This window comes from Oryza glaberrima, chromosome 11 (genome assembly GCF_000147395.1).
Source record: "Oryza glaberrima chromosome 11, OglaRS2, whole genome shotgun sequence".
NCBI lineage: Eukaryota > Viridiplantae > Streptophyta > Magnoliopsida > Poales > Poaceae > Oryza > Oryza glaberrima.
In genome coordinates this window covers 24,498,508-24,516,329 of record NC_068336.1, presented here as the reverse complement: position 1 = coordinate 24,516,329, position 17,822 = coordinate 24,498,508, and the positions used below count along the sequence as shown (strand labels likewise).

Here is a 17,822-nt window from a genome sequence, read left to right as displayed (position 1 = left end):
ATCATGCCCCTATTTTCGTAGGAGCAATTTTACGGTCCTTGAGGAGGTGCCATGAGGTACCAAAAATTTAGTGTAAAATTTGGTACCTCATAGGAACTAGGTACCAAGAGATATCAAATTTTCAATATAAAAAGTGGTACCTCATGGTACCTTCTCAAGAACTGTAAAATTACTCATTTTCGTAGTATATGTTAAGAGGCTTGCAAAGTCCTGCAACTAATTAATCTTGACAAACCTAACACCCAGCTATTGCATTAAAGTTGTAAACAGAAATTGTTCACGTGCAGAGGCAAAAAAAAAAAAACATCCAACGAGTTGATGGTTCCACATGAAGTTCTAAAATTTCATAACAAATGTTCTCCCTAGAACAATTCATAGCCAATGTTCTCCCTAGCAGATGCTTATATCTGGCAAAAGATATATGACAAATGGGCAGACACAGCCAAACCTCAAAACAAAGCACACGCATAAGAGCTTTTTTACGGTACATTCTACTGCTAGTATATACTACAGTATATTTGATCTGACGGTGTAAATTTATCTGATTTTCCTCCCAATTATACTGCAGTATAAATTGGATAGGGTATGTTTGTCTTTTTATTTTTTTGCGTGGGAGGGTATTTTTGTAAATTAATGCGAACTCACTTAGTCAGATCCGTTTCACCACATCGACTCAAACCGAATCCGCTCAGGTCGCATGGGCGACCGCCGCCGCTGGCTTCTATGGGCGCTGCCCCCTCCGCCGACAGCCACAGTCGCCGCCGCCACCGGGAGCCAAAATCGGCGCCGCCGCCATCGAAATCGATTCGATTTCCCTCCTCCTTTCCTCCTCTCGTGTCTTTTCCGTCCACCCAAAACCCTATCTCTTCCAAAAAAATCCTCAAATCGGCGCCGGCTGCTGGGTCTACGAGAGGGCGCCGGCTGCTGGGTCTACCGGAGCGCGCCGACTGCTGGGTCTACCGGAGGGCGAAGCCTGCTGGGGACCTTGCCTGCCGCAGCGGCAGGGGCAGCCGGCCGGCGGTAGGTGGCAACGGCAGGGCAGCATGCCGCAGCAGTAGCAGGGCATGGCTGTTGCGGGGCAGACCCTCTTGTTCGGCGCGGGAGCGATGTGCGCCAGGAGCAGCAACGCTGGAAACGCGAGATGTATCGAGAAGAAGCAGATGACGACATCCATAGAAAAAACTAACGAAGGAAAATTAATCCGGGTGAAATTAATTCTCTAATTTAAATGACCAAAAAGCCATTTTCAGACTTTTACCTAATACCAAAACTACCCTTGTATATACTGGTAGTATATACTAGCAGTAGAATGTACCGTAAAAGTCCTCACGCATAAAACAGTCGAAATTTGTAGTTGCCGTACTAAACACACAAAACATTGGATCATATAAAACATTGAATCCTTAAGGTACAAGGATACACATACCAAACGGGCAGTTGCTTCAATCTGTCCATGAAGGCTTTTGTGAGACAGAAAGAAGAACAAGCTTGCACACATGAAGCATAGCTCTATAAACAGGCACAAAATAGTGTCATAGATGACGAAAATGGTATCCTTGTTAACCCCCAGCACGAACACGAACATGCAGGTCTTGAGATATGACGAGCCCATTATCGATCACCAGTGTTTCACCTCCAAAGCAGTCGAACACTCTCGTCCAATTCTTCGTAACACCAAAAGCAACCCTGAAAACCAGAAATAAAAGGAAATGATCACAAACCACGGATCGATACTTCGATAGATGGGTGTTCTCAGCTTTCCTAGCTGCTAGCTAGTAGTAGGTACGTAGCCCCAAGAACTGAAGCAAATCCTGTCCTATCCCACGACGTCCGTCCGGTACTCCGGTGCAGGCATCGGCGCTACGCCTGCACCATCAGAGGCTACGCTGATCAACAAGCAGTCGCTATTCGCAGTGGATTTGGATGGAGGTGACATCCACCAATTAATGACCTAGCTACAGAATATACTCATGAAAAAATAGGTTTTTTTTTAGGAAATTTCATTCAAAAAACAAGTAAAAACTTTTGATAGATCTAACTGAGGAGGAGGACTAAGGTGGTGTTTGGATCTAGGGACCAAATTTTAGTCCATGTAAATTTTGAAAAAAAAAAAAACGGCCGAAGAACAAGCCAACCAACGCATACAACATACCAAAAAAAACAAAACCCCATCTGCGACATACTGGTGTGTATAGCAACCCCAAGAACTGAACAGAACGCAGAACGACCGAGCTCCTCGATCGTAGCTAGCTAGCTAGCGTTCTCGATCGACCGGTGCATGCGTCGGCGCCATCAAGAAGGTGCTCCGCCGCATGCACATCTCCTGATGTGATGCTGCTACATCGATCAGAAGCTACACGTACACTGTGATGAACAAGCCTGGCCTTCTTCTTGTTGGCGCAAGAAGCGGCCGGCCGATCGACGAGAGGTTCGCCTCTCACTCATCCGGACAACAACCTGAAGCTAAGCTTTCTCTGGCCGGGTTTGAACCCTATCTAACCGCGAGTGACCGTTCAAAAGCGAAACCAACCAAATCGATCCATCGAAATAAGGAGAAAATTTCCTCCAAAAGGAAGAACAAGATAGATCTAACTGGGGACCTAGCAAGAATCAAAACCAACAGATCGAAAGGGACACACACACACACACACACACAAAAACACACAAGAACAAGAGCCAAATAAACACACATGCGCAGTACTCAACCAAATTAAAAAACCCACAATGGCAAGATGCTACTGGAGACGTTGGCCAGGTTGAAGATCCACGACACCCAGTGCATGAAATCCGCAAAGGAGGCCATTGCGTGCAAGTGCAACGGGGGACGAAGGGGAGAGGATGGGGAGGCGCTAGCTATAGCAAAGCCCTGCCTAGATAGATGTTTTGGGTTTGGGGAGAGTTTGTGGCGGAGAAGGTGGTGGTATTGATCCAAGTCGAATAGCTTGAGAAAAAAGTCACATGCTTTGACGCCTGACGCAGCTGCGATTCCCTTCTCGGCTCTCCGCTCTGTGCGGCGGCCTGTAAAAAAGTCGAGCTGCAGCAGTGCAGTGGAGTGGAGAGGGCGAGACACAAGAATTTTCGAAGGCAAAGCTACTGCAACATTAATTTTCACAAGCTAGCGTCGACAGCTGCACCTCTCTCCAGTGCTACTGGCCATTTCTCTCTCTCTCTCTGACAGCCACTACTCGTACTCCTACCTGTGTGAGTGTGAGAGACAGACATGCTCAGCTCTCAAAGTCTCTCACTGCTGATGCATTGAGGCTGTATTTAGTTCCTGAAATTAGGGAGAAGTTCGAGGAAAGTTAGTAGTTTGGAAAAAAAGTTGAGAGTTTATGTGAGTAGGAAAGTTTTGGATGTGATGTGATTGTGATGGAAAGTTGAGAGTTTGGGAGAAGTTTAGGCTATGTTCAGATTAGCCTTAGAGACGATGTGACTAAAAAGTTGTGTGTGTGTATGAAAGGTTCGATGTGATGGAAAGTTGAAAATTTAGAAAAAAAAAACTTTGGAACTAAACACACCCTTAGGCTTAGGCTGTGTTTAGATCCAAAGTTTGGATCCAAAACTTCAGTCCTTTTCCATCACATCAACCTGTCATACACACACAACTTTTCAGTCACATCATTTCTAATTTTAACCAAAACATAAACTTTGCGCTGAACTAAACACAGCCTTAGTGTGCACTAAACAGGGCCTGAGTTGAGTCGACACGTTGCGTGAATAGGCGCGCGCGCACACACAAGTTCATCTGCCCGCCCGTGTAATGGACGCGCGCGGTGGGTTTTTCTCATCTGCCCGGCCCGTGTCACGCCAACATTGCTGCTACTACTTTGCAATATATCGGTGTACAACTTTCCACTTCCTCTTTTGCAATGGGAGTTACCTACTAGTAGTACTAATTAACTTCGTTTTAGCATAAGTTTATTTTTGGGTTTATGTATCAAACATTTATAACAGTCCATCTTATATAAGAATTTTATGAAGAAGGAAAAAAAATAATCACACATAAAATACTTCTTATGTTTTATCATATAATAACAATGTAAAAAGTTAATTATAAAAAAATTAAATAATATGAAGAGTCAAATGTTGTATCCAAATATTGAAAAATTAACTTTTTATGGGACGGAGATGATGGTACATTCTAGTGGAATTTGCATCTTACATTTCAAACCCTGTTTTTTTAAAAAAAATGTTCTTTTTTTTGCCTTTTTTTTGTGAAAAGCTATTCGCATCTTAGACTTCAAACCCTGTTTCCAAAAAAAAAAAATCGTTCCTTTTTTTTCCCTTCTTGTGAAAAGCTAGGTTTCTTTCTTTGTTTCAGCATTTATAGGTGACCGTAATGTAAAAGCCGCGGACATATATTTATTGGTGTGGATGACAGAAGTTGTGCTCTCACTATATCTTAAAAGAAAAAAAGGAAAAAAAATCATATGTTTCATAAAATAGTACTAGGAGAATGAAAGATTGCAATGGCATCTTATAGTTACAGTGAGTTCACATTGTGTTTAGCAGGAGCCATTTTACAGTTAATTAGTTCTGGTAATTTCAGTTCATTTTAGCTTGTTTGATCGCTTAGCTAGTGTTGATTGTTAAGCTGTCAACAAACATGCCTTCTCAAGCCATATATAAGAACAGTAAAATCCAAACCAATTCTAGTAACATAAGAAGTGTTGATTGTTAAGCTGTCAACAAACATGCCTTCTCAAGCCATATATAAGAAAAGTAAAATCCAAACTAATTCTAGTAACATAAGAAGCATAATATTCCTTTCAAACCAATTCTAACACAGAAGCATAATATTTCATTTCAAACATATAGTAAGCATAGTAGTACTAGCTAGCATGCTTATAGTCACACACAGTAATTAAGCATTACACTTAAGGTAGCTGCAATCATTCATAGTGGTGAGTACTCCAAAGTAAGGCATACGATTAACAGTAGTAATACTGATCAAGATCTACTAGAACTAGTGGATAACTGGATACTAGTACTAATAAAGGACGCAGAAGCACAAAAGCCGCAATGACAACAGAGGTAGTAGTCTACTACTGCACAATCATCTTCTACTACTAGCCGCTCTGCTCCTCCGGACCGATCTCATCTTCGATCGATCTAGTGGTGGGTTGATGGCGAACCCTCAGCTGACGAGGATGCAGATGAATGCGGGTTGCTGTGAACGTGGGTTGATCGTCCGGGGGAAGATGTGTGCTCCAGCTTATCCCTGCTGATCTCATCAAGCTCTTTCTTCTCTGCATCCGCCTTCTCAGACGGTGGCTGGCTGCTGCATGGAAAGCAAAACAAACAGCATTAAGATCAAGTGGAACACATCACATAGATCCATCACAGATTAAGAGCGAATTCAAAGGAGAGGAGGTGGTGGCTGGCTCATAGTACCTCCTCATCGTCTGAATCTGGGTGTAGTACGAGTAAATGGCGACAGAATATCCAAACAAGACAGCGAGCGCTATAATACCGAGCCAAATCACAACAATCCCAGCAACATCGCCGAAAATACCAGCGAAGAACAATGGTAAAACTGTGATGATGGAGAACACGACGATAAAAACGTAAAATCTCCCATCTCCAAGAAGAGCCCCTCGCAAGAGGTGCCGCGTGACCAAAGTGGTCGCAAAGAAGAGATAAGCCAAGATGGTATAAGAAAGATCACGCAGAACATCCTCCACAGTGGTGGCGTACGGGCACAGAATCATCCAAGAAACATAGGCGGTAGGAAAAAGCAAAGTAATTGAGATCACCGCCGCCGACGAGATGAGCACGGCGCGCGCGTACTCCTCCTCCTCGTCGTCGGCGAAGGCGGGGACGTTGTCGGCGGATTGCTCGGTGCCGTCGCTCCGGCGGCGCTCGGCGAGGGCGTAGCCGGCGAAGGCCGCGGTGAAGATGGAGTTGAGGTAGATTGTGACCGTCCCGATTCTTGTGCCCAAGACGTGGTCGGCGTAGTAGGCGAGCAGGGCGCCGAAGTAGACGTCGACGACGATGGCGCAGAAGCTCTTGGTGACGAAGAGGACGTTGGCGCAGAGGAAGAAGTAGGTGGAGAGGAGGAGGGAGAGCCTCCACACGAGGAGCGGCGCCGGCGCCTCGCCGGCGGAGAGCCAGAGGAGGATCGGCATCGCCAGCGCGAGGAGGAGTGTGAGCACGATCAGCGTGGCCTCCCGGTCCCTGCGGTCCCTCTCCGGGTCCTCGCCGAGCTTGCTCAGCTCGGCGCGGCGGAGGCGGATGGCGCGGCGGCGGAGGAGGTCGCTGGTGTGGCGCTCGTGCTCCTCCCCGGCCGCCGCCGCCGCTGCGACGAGGCTCGCCTTCTCCCCCAGGTCGGAGTGCTGGATCTCGGTCATGTCGGTGGTGCGCGGCGAGGCGGCGAGATTAGGGTTTTGCGCGAGGGGAGGGGAACTGAGGATGGGGATTTTTTTTTTTGAGGGAAGCTTCGCGGCTGTTTCGCTTCGACTGCACTGTCCTCCTCCTTTTCAGCCAGCCATTGGCCGCAATAAATGGGTTGGGGGGGGGGGGGGGGGTAGGATTTTCGGCTTCCACCGCGGGCGTCACTCATGTGAAGAATTTCATTCCAGTATATTTTTTTTTTTTTGAAAGCGCTTCATTCCAGTATATAGCTCCTCGGGCAACAACTGGAAGAAAAAAAATGGTGCTAATACTGTCGTAAGATCCTAAAAAATGGCATTAAATTAAACATATCAAAAGAATTCAATAGTACAGTATCAACCTATTAATTATAATTGACCGATATGGTTCGTTGCAACATTATTACCTTCACCAGCAAATTTGTACAATTAGACGCTGTTTAGATCCCACACAGAAATTTTACACCCTATCACATCGAACGTTTAAACACATGCATGAAGTATTAAATATAGACTAAAAAATAACTAATTATATAGATTGCGACTAATTTGCAAGACGGATCTTTTAAGCCTAATTGCTTTATGATTTGACAATGTTGTGTTACAGTAAATATTTGCTAATGATGGATTAATTAGTCTTAATACATTCGTCTCGTTGTTTACTCACGGATTCTGTAATTAATTAGTTTTTTATTAGTGTCCGAACACCCTATGCGACACCTTATATAATACCCGATGTGACACTACTACAAAAGAGGTTTTTTGCATACGGGCGTGAGAGAATTTCGCCAATCGCATGCGAAAATCGTCTGTGAAAATCGCCATCTTTGCATGTGGTCAGGGCACCCGCATACGAAAATCCAATTTTCGCATGCAGGCGCTTAAGCCGATCGCATGCAAAGAGAAAAAATCACGAAAAAAAATAAAATTCCAAAAAAACCTAGCCGTAGGTGGCGGTGCCGCCCCGCCCTAGCTCGCTGGCTGCTCCCGCCGCCACCTACCCCCGCTCCCGCCGCCCGCCATCCGCCCCGGTTCCGCCGCCCGCCATCCGCCCCGGTTCCGCCGCTGCCCGCTAATGATGACTTAATTAGACTTAAAAGATTGGTCTCGCGGTTTCCAAGCGGCTTAACTTTGGGTGAATTCATCTTCAGGCTCAGGTCAAACAAAGTAATTATTTAAAAGTAATCTTTTGCCAAAGTAATTTTTTACTCTTGTACACTCGTTTATACCTTCATTTTTTCCTTTCAGCTCACGTGATATGTGTGTGTTATGATCAAGTCAAGGATATACTCTCTCCCTCTCTCTCTCTCACACACACACACTGTACATTAGTTCGCACATCACTGCTATGTAAATTATTGAAGCGCGTCAGCTTGAATTGCAGTGAACAAAAGGGAAAAAAGAAAAAAAAAAGAAGAAGCACCACTTCGTTTGGTTACACTCTGAAATTAATACAGAGGAAGCACTGTTCAAAGCAGGACCCCATTTTTTTCGCCAACCATGCGAAAAGATCGATGCCACTGCTAACATTGCAAAATGCCATTTCACTTAAATGCAAAGGAGAACGCTAGCCTTTTAGTTTTTGTCTTTTCTCCAGCATATGCACGGTTCACTTAAATTCTGTTCTACCCTAATTTATATGTAAAATATTCTATATATGTCCTAAGGGATTTAAAAGCTAATGTTGAGAAATAAACTATGATGAAAAACCCTTAAAAATCAATTCTAAAATTAGGGTTTTGTAAAACAATGTTGGTTACAGCTGATAAACCAGAACTCAACACGATGAAGTGTTGATTTGGGGTTTGATATCCTACTAAAATGTTTGGTTCTACTAGATAGTAAAATTTGGCGCAAATATAAATAATCATGATGATACTATTTTTAAGTCAAAATAAATTGGCACCGTGAAAGGCATCAACCCAAATATGCTCGAAATAACAGAGGGAAAAAAGATTTCAGATCCTTGTGAATTGTAACTAACATCATTAGACGCTTTAAGGGGCCCTTTGAATCTTGGGATTGAAAAAAAATAGAGAAATAGAAAAACCACATGATTCTAATAGAAATATAAGTGTAAAACAGAAGATACAGGAATATCCGTTTGATTGGACTGCAAGGAAAACGTAAGACTTGAATAAGAGCGATAGACTCAAAGAAAAATTTCCAATAGCTCTTATTAAGTTTTTTTAAAAAAATTATAGGATTGTCTATATATTCTATAGGAAATTCAAAGGATAAGATAGGATTCACAAAACACGATCCACCACTCGGAATTGCCATTGGAGAAAGAAACTGATACGAGCTGTGTTTCTGGCATCCAAGGGAGAGGATGACATGATGAGCAGTTGAGCACATGATGGCGACCAATTCGTTCGTCCGCGCGCGTACGTCCGTACGTCCATCGATACATCCATCACACTGAAGTTCTGGAGCCTACAGGCCGGGACCCATGGTTTTTTAGGCTGTGTTTAGTTCCTTTCAAAGTTGAAAGTTTGGGTTAAAATTGGTACGACGTGACTGAAAAATTGTGTGTGTATGACATGTTGATGTGATGGAAAAAATTGTGAAAGGCCGAAGTCTGGGTTATTGCTCGATTAAACGAATTTATTTTATGTGGTAGTACGGTCACATTTGCGTGCATCGCTTTTCCGTACACTAGGAAGGTAGCCCGCGCGTTCACGCGGGCATGCGTCGTACGCTAAGTTTGAGACACTCATAAGAGCGAAATATTAGCCGGAGAAGATATCCACGGTTTCTCCGTTGTTTTCATTGGCATTAATTGTTTTTATAATTTTCTAACCTATTAGCTTTATATTCATGTTGTGATGTAGGAATGATTGCAGAGTACCATGTGAATAGGTAGCGTTTGTAGAAAGTTTAACAAACTTTTAGTATATAATAGATAGATGGATTATAATGTGTTGGTTATCTAATGTTTGATTTTAATTAATCTTAAACTTTGCTAGGTAGAAAATTAAAAGATGGAAAGTATATATAACAGATGATAGGAGACAGATGGAGGGACTGACGTACGTATGTTACGTAGGTGATGATTGGGAGAGGATGCCTAGGAGGTGGTGGGGTAGGGGTGAGATGAGATTTATGGATGGGTTGTTGGATTTTGTTTAAAGATAGATCTAATAGTGAAAAATGATGGATCCACTGTATTAAATAAAAATTAAAGTTTGGATGTTTTGTTTTTTTTCCTCGAAATTTCTTTGATTTCTCTAATTTATTAAAGCGTCGAGCAACGATTTAGGAGTGTTTGTAGTACATACGTATTTTCTGTCGTACGTTTTCCATGTGAACTTTACGAACGTACGCATTTTATCTCTCACGTGGCTGGGGATCAGGAAGGAAAGATTACTTTTTTATTTTTTTTAAGTATGATAATCTAATGGTCTAAAATATTAGGTCAGTTAATTTAAGTAAAAATAAATGTTACATTTTTCTTGGAATACCAATGATTTTCTCTAATTCATTGGAGTGTTATGTAGTGATGTAGGAGCGTTTATGGAATACCGCGTGACGGATTGGTAGCGTTTGTAGAAGGTTTAATAAACTTTTAGTATATGATAGATAGATAGATTATAAGCTGTTAGTTATTTAATGTTTGATTTTATTTAATCTTAAACTTGGCTAGGTAGAAAACTAAAAGATGGAAATAGTAATCGACGATAGGAGATAGGAGACAGGGAGGGACGGACGTACGTATGTTAAGTACGTGATATGATGATGGGGAGAGGATGCCCAGGAGGTGGTGGGTTAGGGGTGGGATTGGATTTATGGATGGGTTGTTGGATTTTGTTTAAAGATAGATCTAATGGTGAAATAATTTCTTCGATTTCTCTATTTATTGGAGCGCTAAGCAACGATTTAGAAACGTTTGTAGAAAGTTTGATGGATTTTTAGTATATAATATATTTAAAAAATTCAACAGGATCATAAATTAGATACTCCCTCTATCCCATAATATAAGGCGTGGTCAAAGTTAGCACGGTCATCAAAACTAATCTTTAGCTTATAACTTTTCATATACTATAAGATTTGTAGCAACAAAATTTTAACCATATGAAAGTAAATTTTAATTTCAATTTAATGATATATTTTTAACAAATAAAATTCATTTTATATTATACTAAGTGGTAGTCAAATTTTTAAATGTAAAATCTTAAAGTATGTGTGCGCCTTATATGGTAGAATGAAAGGAGTATATTTTCTTTTAAAAAATTAAAAGATGGTTTAAAGCACGTTGATTGGATATTTTATATTTTTTATTATGGATCCTAATTTTACTACATATCTATATTTGTGAAGTAATATACTCCGTATTTTATTTTTATATTGTAAAAAATAAAATAGACCGTCAATTTTTTTTCCTCCAGGCAGCAAAAGGAAAGCTTCGTTTTCAATAGTAATGTACGTACTCAAGTTTTTGTTTCCAATCATACGTACGTAGTACCTACGTAGGGAGACAGCCCATATGTAGTCGGAGGAAGTTATTATTTTTTAATAATAAATTTAATCTAATGGTGTAAAATAGTGGGTCCACAAATTAAGCGAAAATCAACGGTACGGTTAGTACGGGTCCACCAATTTAAGTGAAAATCAACGGTGAGATTAGATAGTGCCATGTGGCGGCTTAAGAATGTTTATAGGAGTGCCACATGGTGGCGTTAGAGCGTTTATAGGAAGTTTAATGGACTTTTAGTATATAATAGATAGATAGATAATAGATTTGCTAGTAGCCTCATGATTCACTAATTTTTGTGTACGTTGATGTAAAGAAGAGCTAACTACTAGTAGCACAGTAGTAGTAGTTATTACAGAACTTAATAATTTGTATCAAATCAAAGCACAATAAAGCTATTTTTAATTTGAACATGCATGTGTATTAGCTCTAAGTTATAGAACGAGATATTCGCCTATACATTTTTGCTTTGGTCCGTCCATTTCCTAGGGGAGGTGTACAGAAGATATCCAGCACACACATGCCAACTTTTTAAAAACCGATCGAGAAGAGATCATTCATATATACTCCCTGCATGCATGACGCAGACACATATCGTATGTAGAGCGACTGATCCCTGCTGCTGCATCTCTGCTGGTGCTGATGGATGGGCACACTACAGTGTTGCCTCCTCCTTGGGAACCCAAAATTTAAACTCAACTTTTGCTTCTCCTCCTCTCCAAATTTCTCCTCCCTTTATTTGTTGCAGGGAAGAGGCAATGCACGGTGCAGCTTAGCAATTCAAGCAATGCAATTAATGGATGGATCGATGGTCATGGATGATGGATGGATCGATGGAAATGGACGCCCTCGCTATCATGTGCACGCCATCCTCCGGTGGTTGTCAGAACACTTCACCGGCCGGAGACCCGGAGTACCCGTATCAGTATGACGAGAGCTTCTCCAGTGCTTGGAAGTTATCTAGTCCATTGATCAATTAAAATCTAACGGTCTACAAACAAAGGTTCGTTAGGAAAGGTAGTAAGAAAGTGGGCCAGGTACTTAATTTGTAGATTAGGTGGAAGGTTAAATAGGTAATTGTGTGCCTCTTATCAAATTAGATAACTAAGAGATGGCAAATCACGGTGTATGTATTTTTTCTTTTGATAGTATGCTATACGTATGCGCCAGGTTATGGAAATTAACTATGTTGTGCCACTACATTCCCAAATTTCACGTCAGTTGATTGTGGGGGAAAAGTCCACTTAAACGTGTGAATGCTTAAAACTTTGACAAGAAAAAAAAAGGTGAACACATGTAGATTGTGTAACGGGCGATAAATACCAGTTGATTATCTAGTATAGTCAAACAATACTAAATTGTTGTTTTATAGGAAACACAAGTTGGTTGATGCGTATTTTATTATTGTAAAGAAAAGAACAACGAATTTAATACACTGATCATGCATAATTAATGATAAACTAAGTAATTAATCAATAATTGTGTATTTCCCTTCAATCTATACGATCAGATTCTAGTATTGTTCCCAGATAAAGAAAATATTCTCATATCAATTTGTCATGCCTTATGCTCACACGAAACGGGAACAAATAAACGATCAATTTCATGCATGAGCCGGAGATGCAGGTTAATTTAATTTTGGTGAGCAACGGATGCCTGAAAAGTAGATGGATAGTTATGGCTAAGAGCTATTACTAAACTACCCATGTTTTTATAATTTTATTTACAAAATATTCTCATCGAATCAACGGTGCGTATTTACTGGAAAGGGAGGTACCCATGGTACCTCTCAAGCACACTAAAAGACCTCAAGTATGACAGTATCTCTCTCCCCCAGCTGGTCGATCGATTACAAGTTTGCACAGGCTAGCTGCGTCTGAAGCTAATTCACAAATATCGGTTTCACCAATCCGTTCCAAGTGAGGGATAATAAGATTTAACAGTACTTAACTCCGTCTGGAGATAATTTTCCATGAAATCAAAGTTACTCTTGAAAAAAAAAATCTAGTTTGACATGATTGGGATTAGTGTGATATCAGACTATCAGAGACAGTAATGGAGACTGAAATCGATCGTACAAGGATGAAATTAATACAGATATGTATTTAGTTGCCAGTACGTAGTACAATTTATCACTCTAAAGTTTGACAAGTTTAACTAGCTTAATTAGTAGTTGTTGTTTGGTTGGAGGCGCACTTGGAACAAAATTATCTTCAAATCATACAATGTCGACGAACTGAAATAAACTGTGCTAACATTTTCTTAAGGTTACTGAGGTGTAGTTAAGAATTTGATCATCTCGATCAACTAATTAATTAGACAAGTGTGTTCAATAATTTAAAAAGCTTAGATAAGTTATGGTAACTTCATTAATATATAAATGACGAAAAAAGTTAAGCCGGCAAACAACCTCATCAGATGGCTCGATCACTTAATCTTCTTCAACTGCATCTAGAGATGATATTGTTGGAGAGCAAATTTTCTTTGTTTTTGAAAACGATTAAGAAAAAGATGGATATGTTTCGACGCTTGGAGCAGTTCATGGTCGCATTGTCTGATGCAGCACTAATAAAAGGTTCCAGTCAATGAACTCAATAATTGGGATGCGACTACTACTGGATTCATTACTCACTTGGTTACTCAAGGAGATTATTGTACTTGTTATGTTACCAGCTGACTGCAGGTTCATGTGGATACTCATGCTGTTGAACAAGAAAACCGTGCATATACGCCTGATTGTTTTTTAAGAATGGATCATGGCATGATACTGGTTATACTCCCTCCGCATTTTAATGTATGACGTTGTTGACTTTTTGACAGATGTTTGACCTTTCGTTTTATTCAAAAAAAATTATGTAATTATAATTTATTTTATTGTGACTTGATTTATCATCAAATGTTCTTTAAGCATGGTATAATTTTTATATTTGTATAAATATTTTGAATAAGACGAGTGGTCAAACGTTGGTTAAAAAGTCAATGGCATCATACATTAAAATACGGAGGGAGTACAATAGAAGGAAACATACATGCTTCCAAAATATATATGAATATCGAATTTCCCGCTTCCTCCTAATAGTACTATCAATTGTTACGATTACAAAAATATGATTTACCTTTTTTTTTCTTTCAGAAGTTCACACAAGTTAATCGGTAAGCACTGAATAATCCGTACATGCGATATGCTTCTCTTTGCTTATCCATCTAGGCTAATTATATTCAGTCTGCACAAATTAAAGTGCAGCACAGCACCTATGCTGCAATTGCATTCATTGGGCATAACAGGGCCGGCCGGAGACCGAGCTGATCGACAATATCTGCCTACAGCCAAACATTAGTTGAGAAGAGTTTTCCTTCAGAGTTTCTCCCGTCTTACCAAAGTGCGCCTTCATTTTAGTTCACTGATTTTTATATTTTTTGGATCAAGATAGCTTTAGATTAGGTTAGGGATGTAGTACTAGAATATATGGTACTGATTTTTATTTTTTTTTAAACATCAAAACCGCTTTAGAGCGATGAGCATATGCATGCATGGTCAGAGCAATGCATTGTTGCATTGCCTGCAAACGTACTACTCCTGGTACTGCTTGCAAACTTGCAAAAGGAGAGGTTTGGAGAGGAGGAGAAGCAAAAGTTTTGGGTAGGTTCCCAAGGAGGAGGCAACTCTGCACTGCAGATAAAAGCACTTTCTGCATCAGCTCGCAGCAGAGATGTCTGTGCATGCATGATCGGTTTTGTTGGCATTGTGCACTGCATATCTTTTGTCCACCACCACCACCAGATATCACCTCATGCATACTACAGAAGTACTAATGATATGGACCAATGATATGCTGACTGCCTGAGCGGAGTATCAACCACAACTTAACATCTGGAAATGTTTGATGAGTTGTGTTTGAGAACTTGTTTCATACTAAGGCTGTGTTTAGTTTCACGTTAAAATTAGATGTTCGAGTAAAATTAGAAATTTAAAGAAAAAAATAAAAGTTTATGTGTGTAGGAAAGTTTCGATGTGATGAAAAAGATGAAAGTTTGAAGAAAAAATTAGAAACTAAACTCGGCCTAACTTATTGGACTCTTATGAAGTCCTAAAAGAAAAACTTACACTGGCTATTGTCACTTTCTTTTTTTTTCTAGGTTTTCAAGCAGTTCATATTTCAAGTTTCAACCCTAAACTAAGGTCCTATCATTTTTTAGCTAAACGGGGTGGCAAACTTTCAGGCAAAGGCCACATGATGATAAATTGGACATCAGCGCCTCTACTGGGTGCTTGGTTATATTGCACTTTGATTTGGAGGATTTAACTATTTACCACTATTTTATGTTTGTTAATTATCCAAATATCTCTATTAGATTTGCCCCCTTTTTTCACTCTTAAGATGTAGTTTCTTAACCATTTATCATTTTTCTCATGTGACGTGCCAACGTAGTAACCCTGGTGAAAAAGCGGCGTGGGACTCACTAGTCGGTCTCACTACTCTTCCCTTCCTCTTCATTCGCTCCGGTGTGCAACGTCTCATCGCTCCGGTGTAGAAAATCCAGCACTCTGCTTCTATGGTACATAGGTGTAGAAAATCCATATCCTCAAGGGGAAAGTATTTTCTACACCTCAGTTTAGTTAAGGTTATTAACCGAGCATACAAATTAAGTTCGTGAAGGAATTCTCTTTGAGAATAGTCTTCCTGAAGATCTAACTTAGCCAGTTCAAATGTTAATTATATATATAGTCAAATTTGTGCAGCTAGCGTTTGAAGATATCTAGCAACGTACAATTACTTTGCCGTTTCTAGGATGTATACATGGCAGGCACCCTTCACTCGCGCGCGGTCCAGCGACCTTGAAAAGTCCTGAACTGCACTATCTTTGTCACGAAATAAGTTAATCTAATAAGGATGTGTCATTTCCTGTATTATATCAACTTATTTTAAAATAGATGGAGTAGGTAATTACTTGGCTAGCTATTTCAAATTCAAACTCAGCCATTGATCTTCTCACCGACAGATCGATGCCAAAAACAACATATGTATACGCCTCAAAGAGACAAAAGAGAATTCTGCCAAGCTGGCTCATACGAAATACTAGCAACCAGTACTGATTCTTTTGGGACTATATATATACTGCTTGGTGTCCAGCCTTGTTTGCATGTGGATGATGAGAGTCAAAATGAGATGCGAGAGATCTAGCTAAACTGTGGGCCGGGCAGCCATTAGAACAAGTATAACAGGAGACTATAAACTAGCTACAAACATTCTTTTACACATGTGGAGCAGAGAGAATGTGCTAGCTATCTCGATTTACATACGCTTCCAGAGAATTGCATTCAATAGATAATTGTTAGAGATCAGAGAGGGTTAAAATAGAGACAACTCTAAGGGCTAGCTAATTGTTAGCTCTACTACTAAAACTTGTTTTTTGCGCTAGCCAGGTCTTATATGTGTAGGAGTGCCGGATAACAGCATGTTACCTTAGTACCTCAATAGGGGTAACGGGGTACCTGTCTACTGAGAAAAAGAAAAGAGATACTCTTCTATAACTACAATGTCAATGCTCTTCCTTATAGGGTGTGTTTAGTTCACGTCAAGATTAAAAGTTTGGTTTAAATTAGAATGATGTGATGGAAAAGTTGAAAATTTATGTGTGTAGGAAAGTTTTGATTTGATGGAAAAGTTGGAAGTCTGGAAAAAAATTTTGGAACATAGTAAAAAAAAATAACTTGTACCAATTGTATGCTCCCGGTCTGTTGCGTGCAGTCTTTGTACTAGTACTACCAGAAATTGTGCAAGGTTGAGGTTGTCCAATGTATGTGCTGGTAATGCTGTACACAGAGATGAAAAGCTGGCATATGATGGATGGATGGACGGACGGGACGAAGAGGGGTCGCCTCGCCGTCATGTGCTCGATCATCCTCCGGTGGTTAATGGTCACAAACACTTCACCTCCGGTAGTCGATCCCAACTGGTGCATTTAATTTGTTGTCCCCTTCGCAAAGGCGCCTGCAGCTTCAGAAGCTACTACTACGGCTAGAGTTAAGAACTCACTTTTGAAATACGTAAAATGGAACCATCCGATTAATTAAGTACTAGTTTTTTTCTCGAAAAAATAATCAATATAATTTTTAAGCAATTTTCATATAGAATTTGCTTTATAAAATATACATCGTTAGTACAAGAAACTTTCATGTGAAAAACTAGAAAAATGACTTGAGAAAGCTAGCAAAAGAACGCAGCCGTACAAATTGGTTTTACCGAGTCGTTTCATTTAAAGCGTGTACTGTAATGTTGATCACAATTCATGCACAAAGATGGATCTGCTGAAACCCTGATTTATTTTTTTTCCCCTTCCCAAGAAGGTTCATTTTGAATTGGCCTTTTCTCTCATTCTCTCGGGATAAAAGAAAGACAAAATTTGCTATAGGATATTCAAAGTTTGCAGTCTTTAGTGTAAGATACCCAAAGAACGTGTTGCACAGTGAGCTAGTGAGATTAGTGTTTTAGGGTTTTGAGCAAGGTGTGGGATAGGGAAATTTTCCGGGAAGCTTATCGCTGTCTCTTATTTCCATTCCAACTAATATAATAGCGCTGGGAGCATATGGAAAGAGAAACGATAAAACAAGATTTGGTGTTAACATAATTAATAAGAATCTTGAAAAATGGTAATCCCTAACATAAGAAAAAATCCACGACTGAGTAAAATACCAATCATCATCAATTAATTAATTGACCAATAATATGTTTAGTTATTAAGAAAAAGTGCAGCCCAGAACTAGGAACATCTCGATCGACCATCCATCTCCCTGAACAACTCGACAAGATGATCGTGTCCTTCTCGCCACTGCCCTCGCCGTGTGCTCTCTCTACTCGCCAATGGCAACCTCGTCGGCGTTGCATGTACTCTTCAACTACGATGAGTCCGCCGTACGTGGTGCTCTTCACCGGCTAGCTAAGTTCTCAAATTGGGGGCACTAGCTTGATGGGAGA

At 40.4% G+C, this 17,822-nt stretch overlaps 1 protein-coding gene across 1 annotated transcript; it reads right to left on the bottom strand.

Annotated features, from left to right (window-relative positions):
- Window positions 1-4,824: 4,824 nt before the first annotated feature.
- LOC127755244 (uncharacterized) lies at window positions 4,825-6,454 on the bottom strand. The gene is made up of 2 exons (XM_052280903.1): window positions 5,395-6,454; window positions 4,825-5,281 (listed from the first exon to the last, which is right to left on the bottom strand). Exons 1-2 carry the CDS (start codon window positions 6,348-6,350, stop codon window positions 5,113-5,115), a joined length of 1,125 nt encoding a protein of 374 aa, XP_052136863.1. The 5' UTR covers window positions 6,351-6,454; the 3' UTR covers window positions 4,825-5,112.
- Window positions 6,455-17,822: the final 11,368 nt, after the last annotated feature.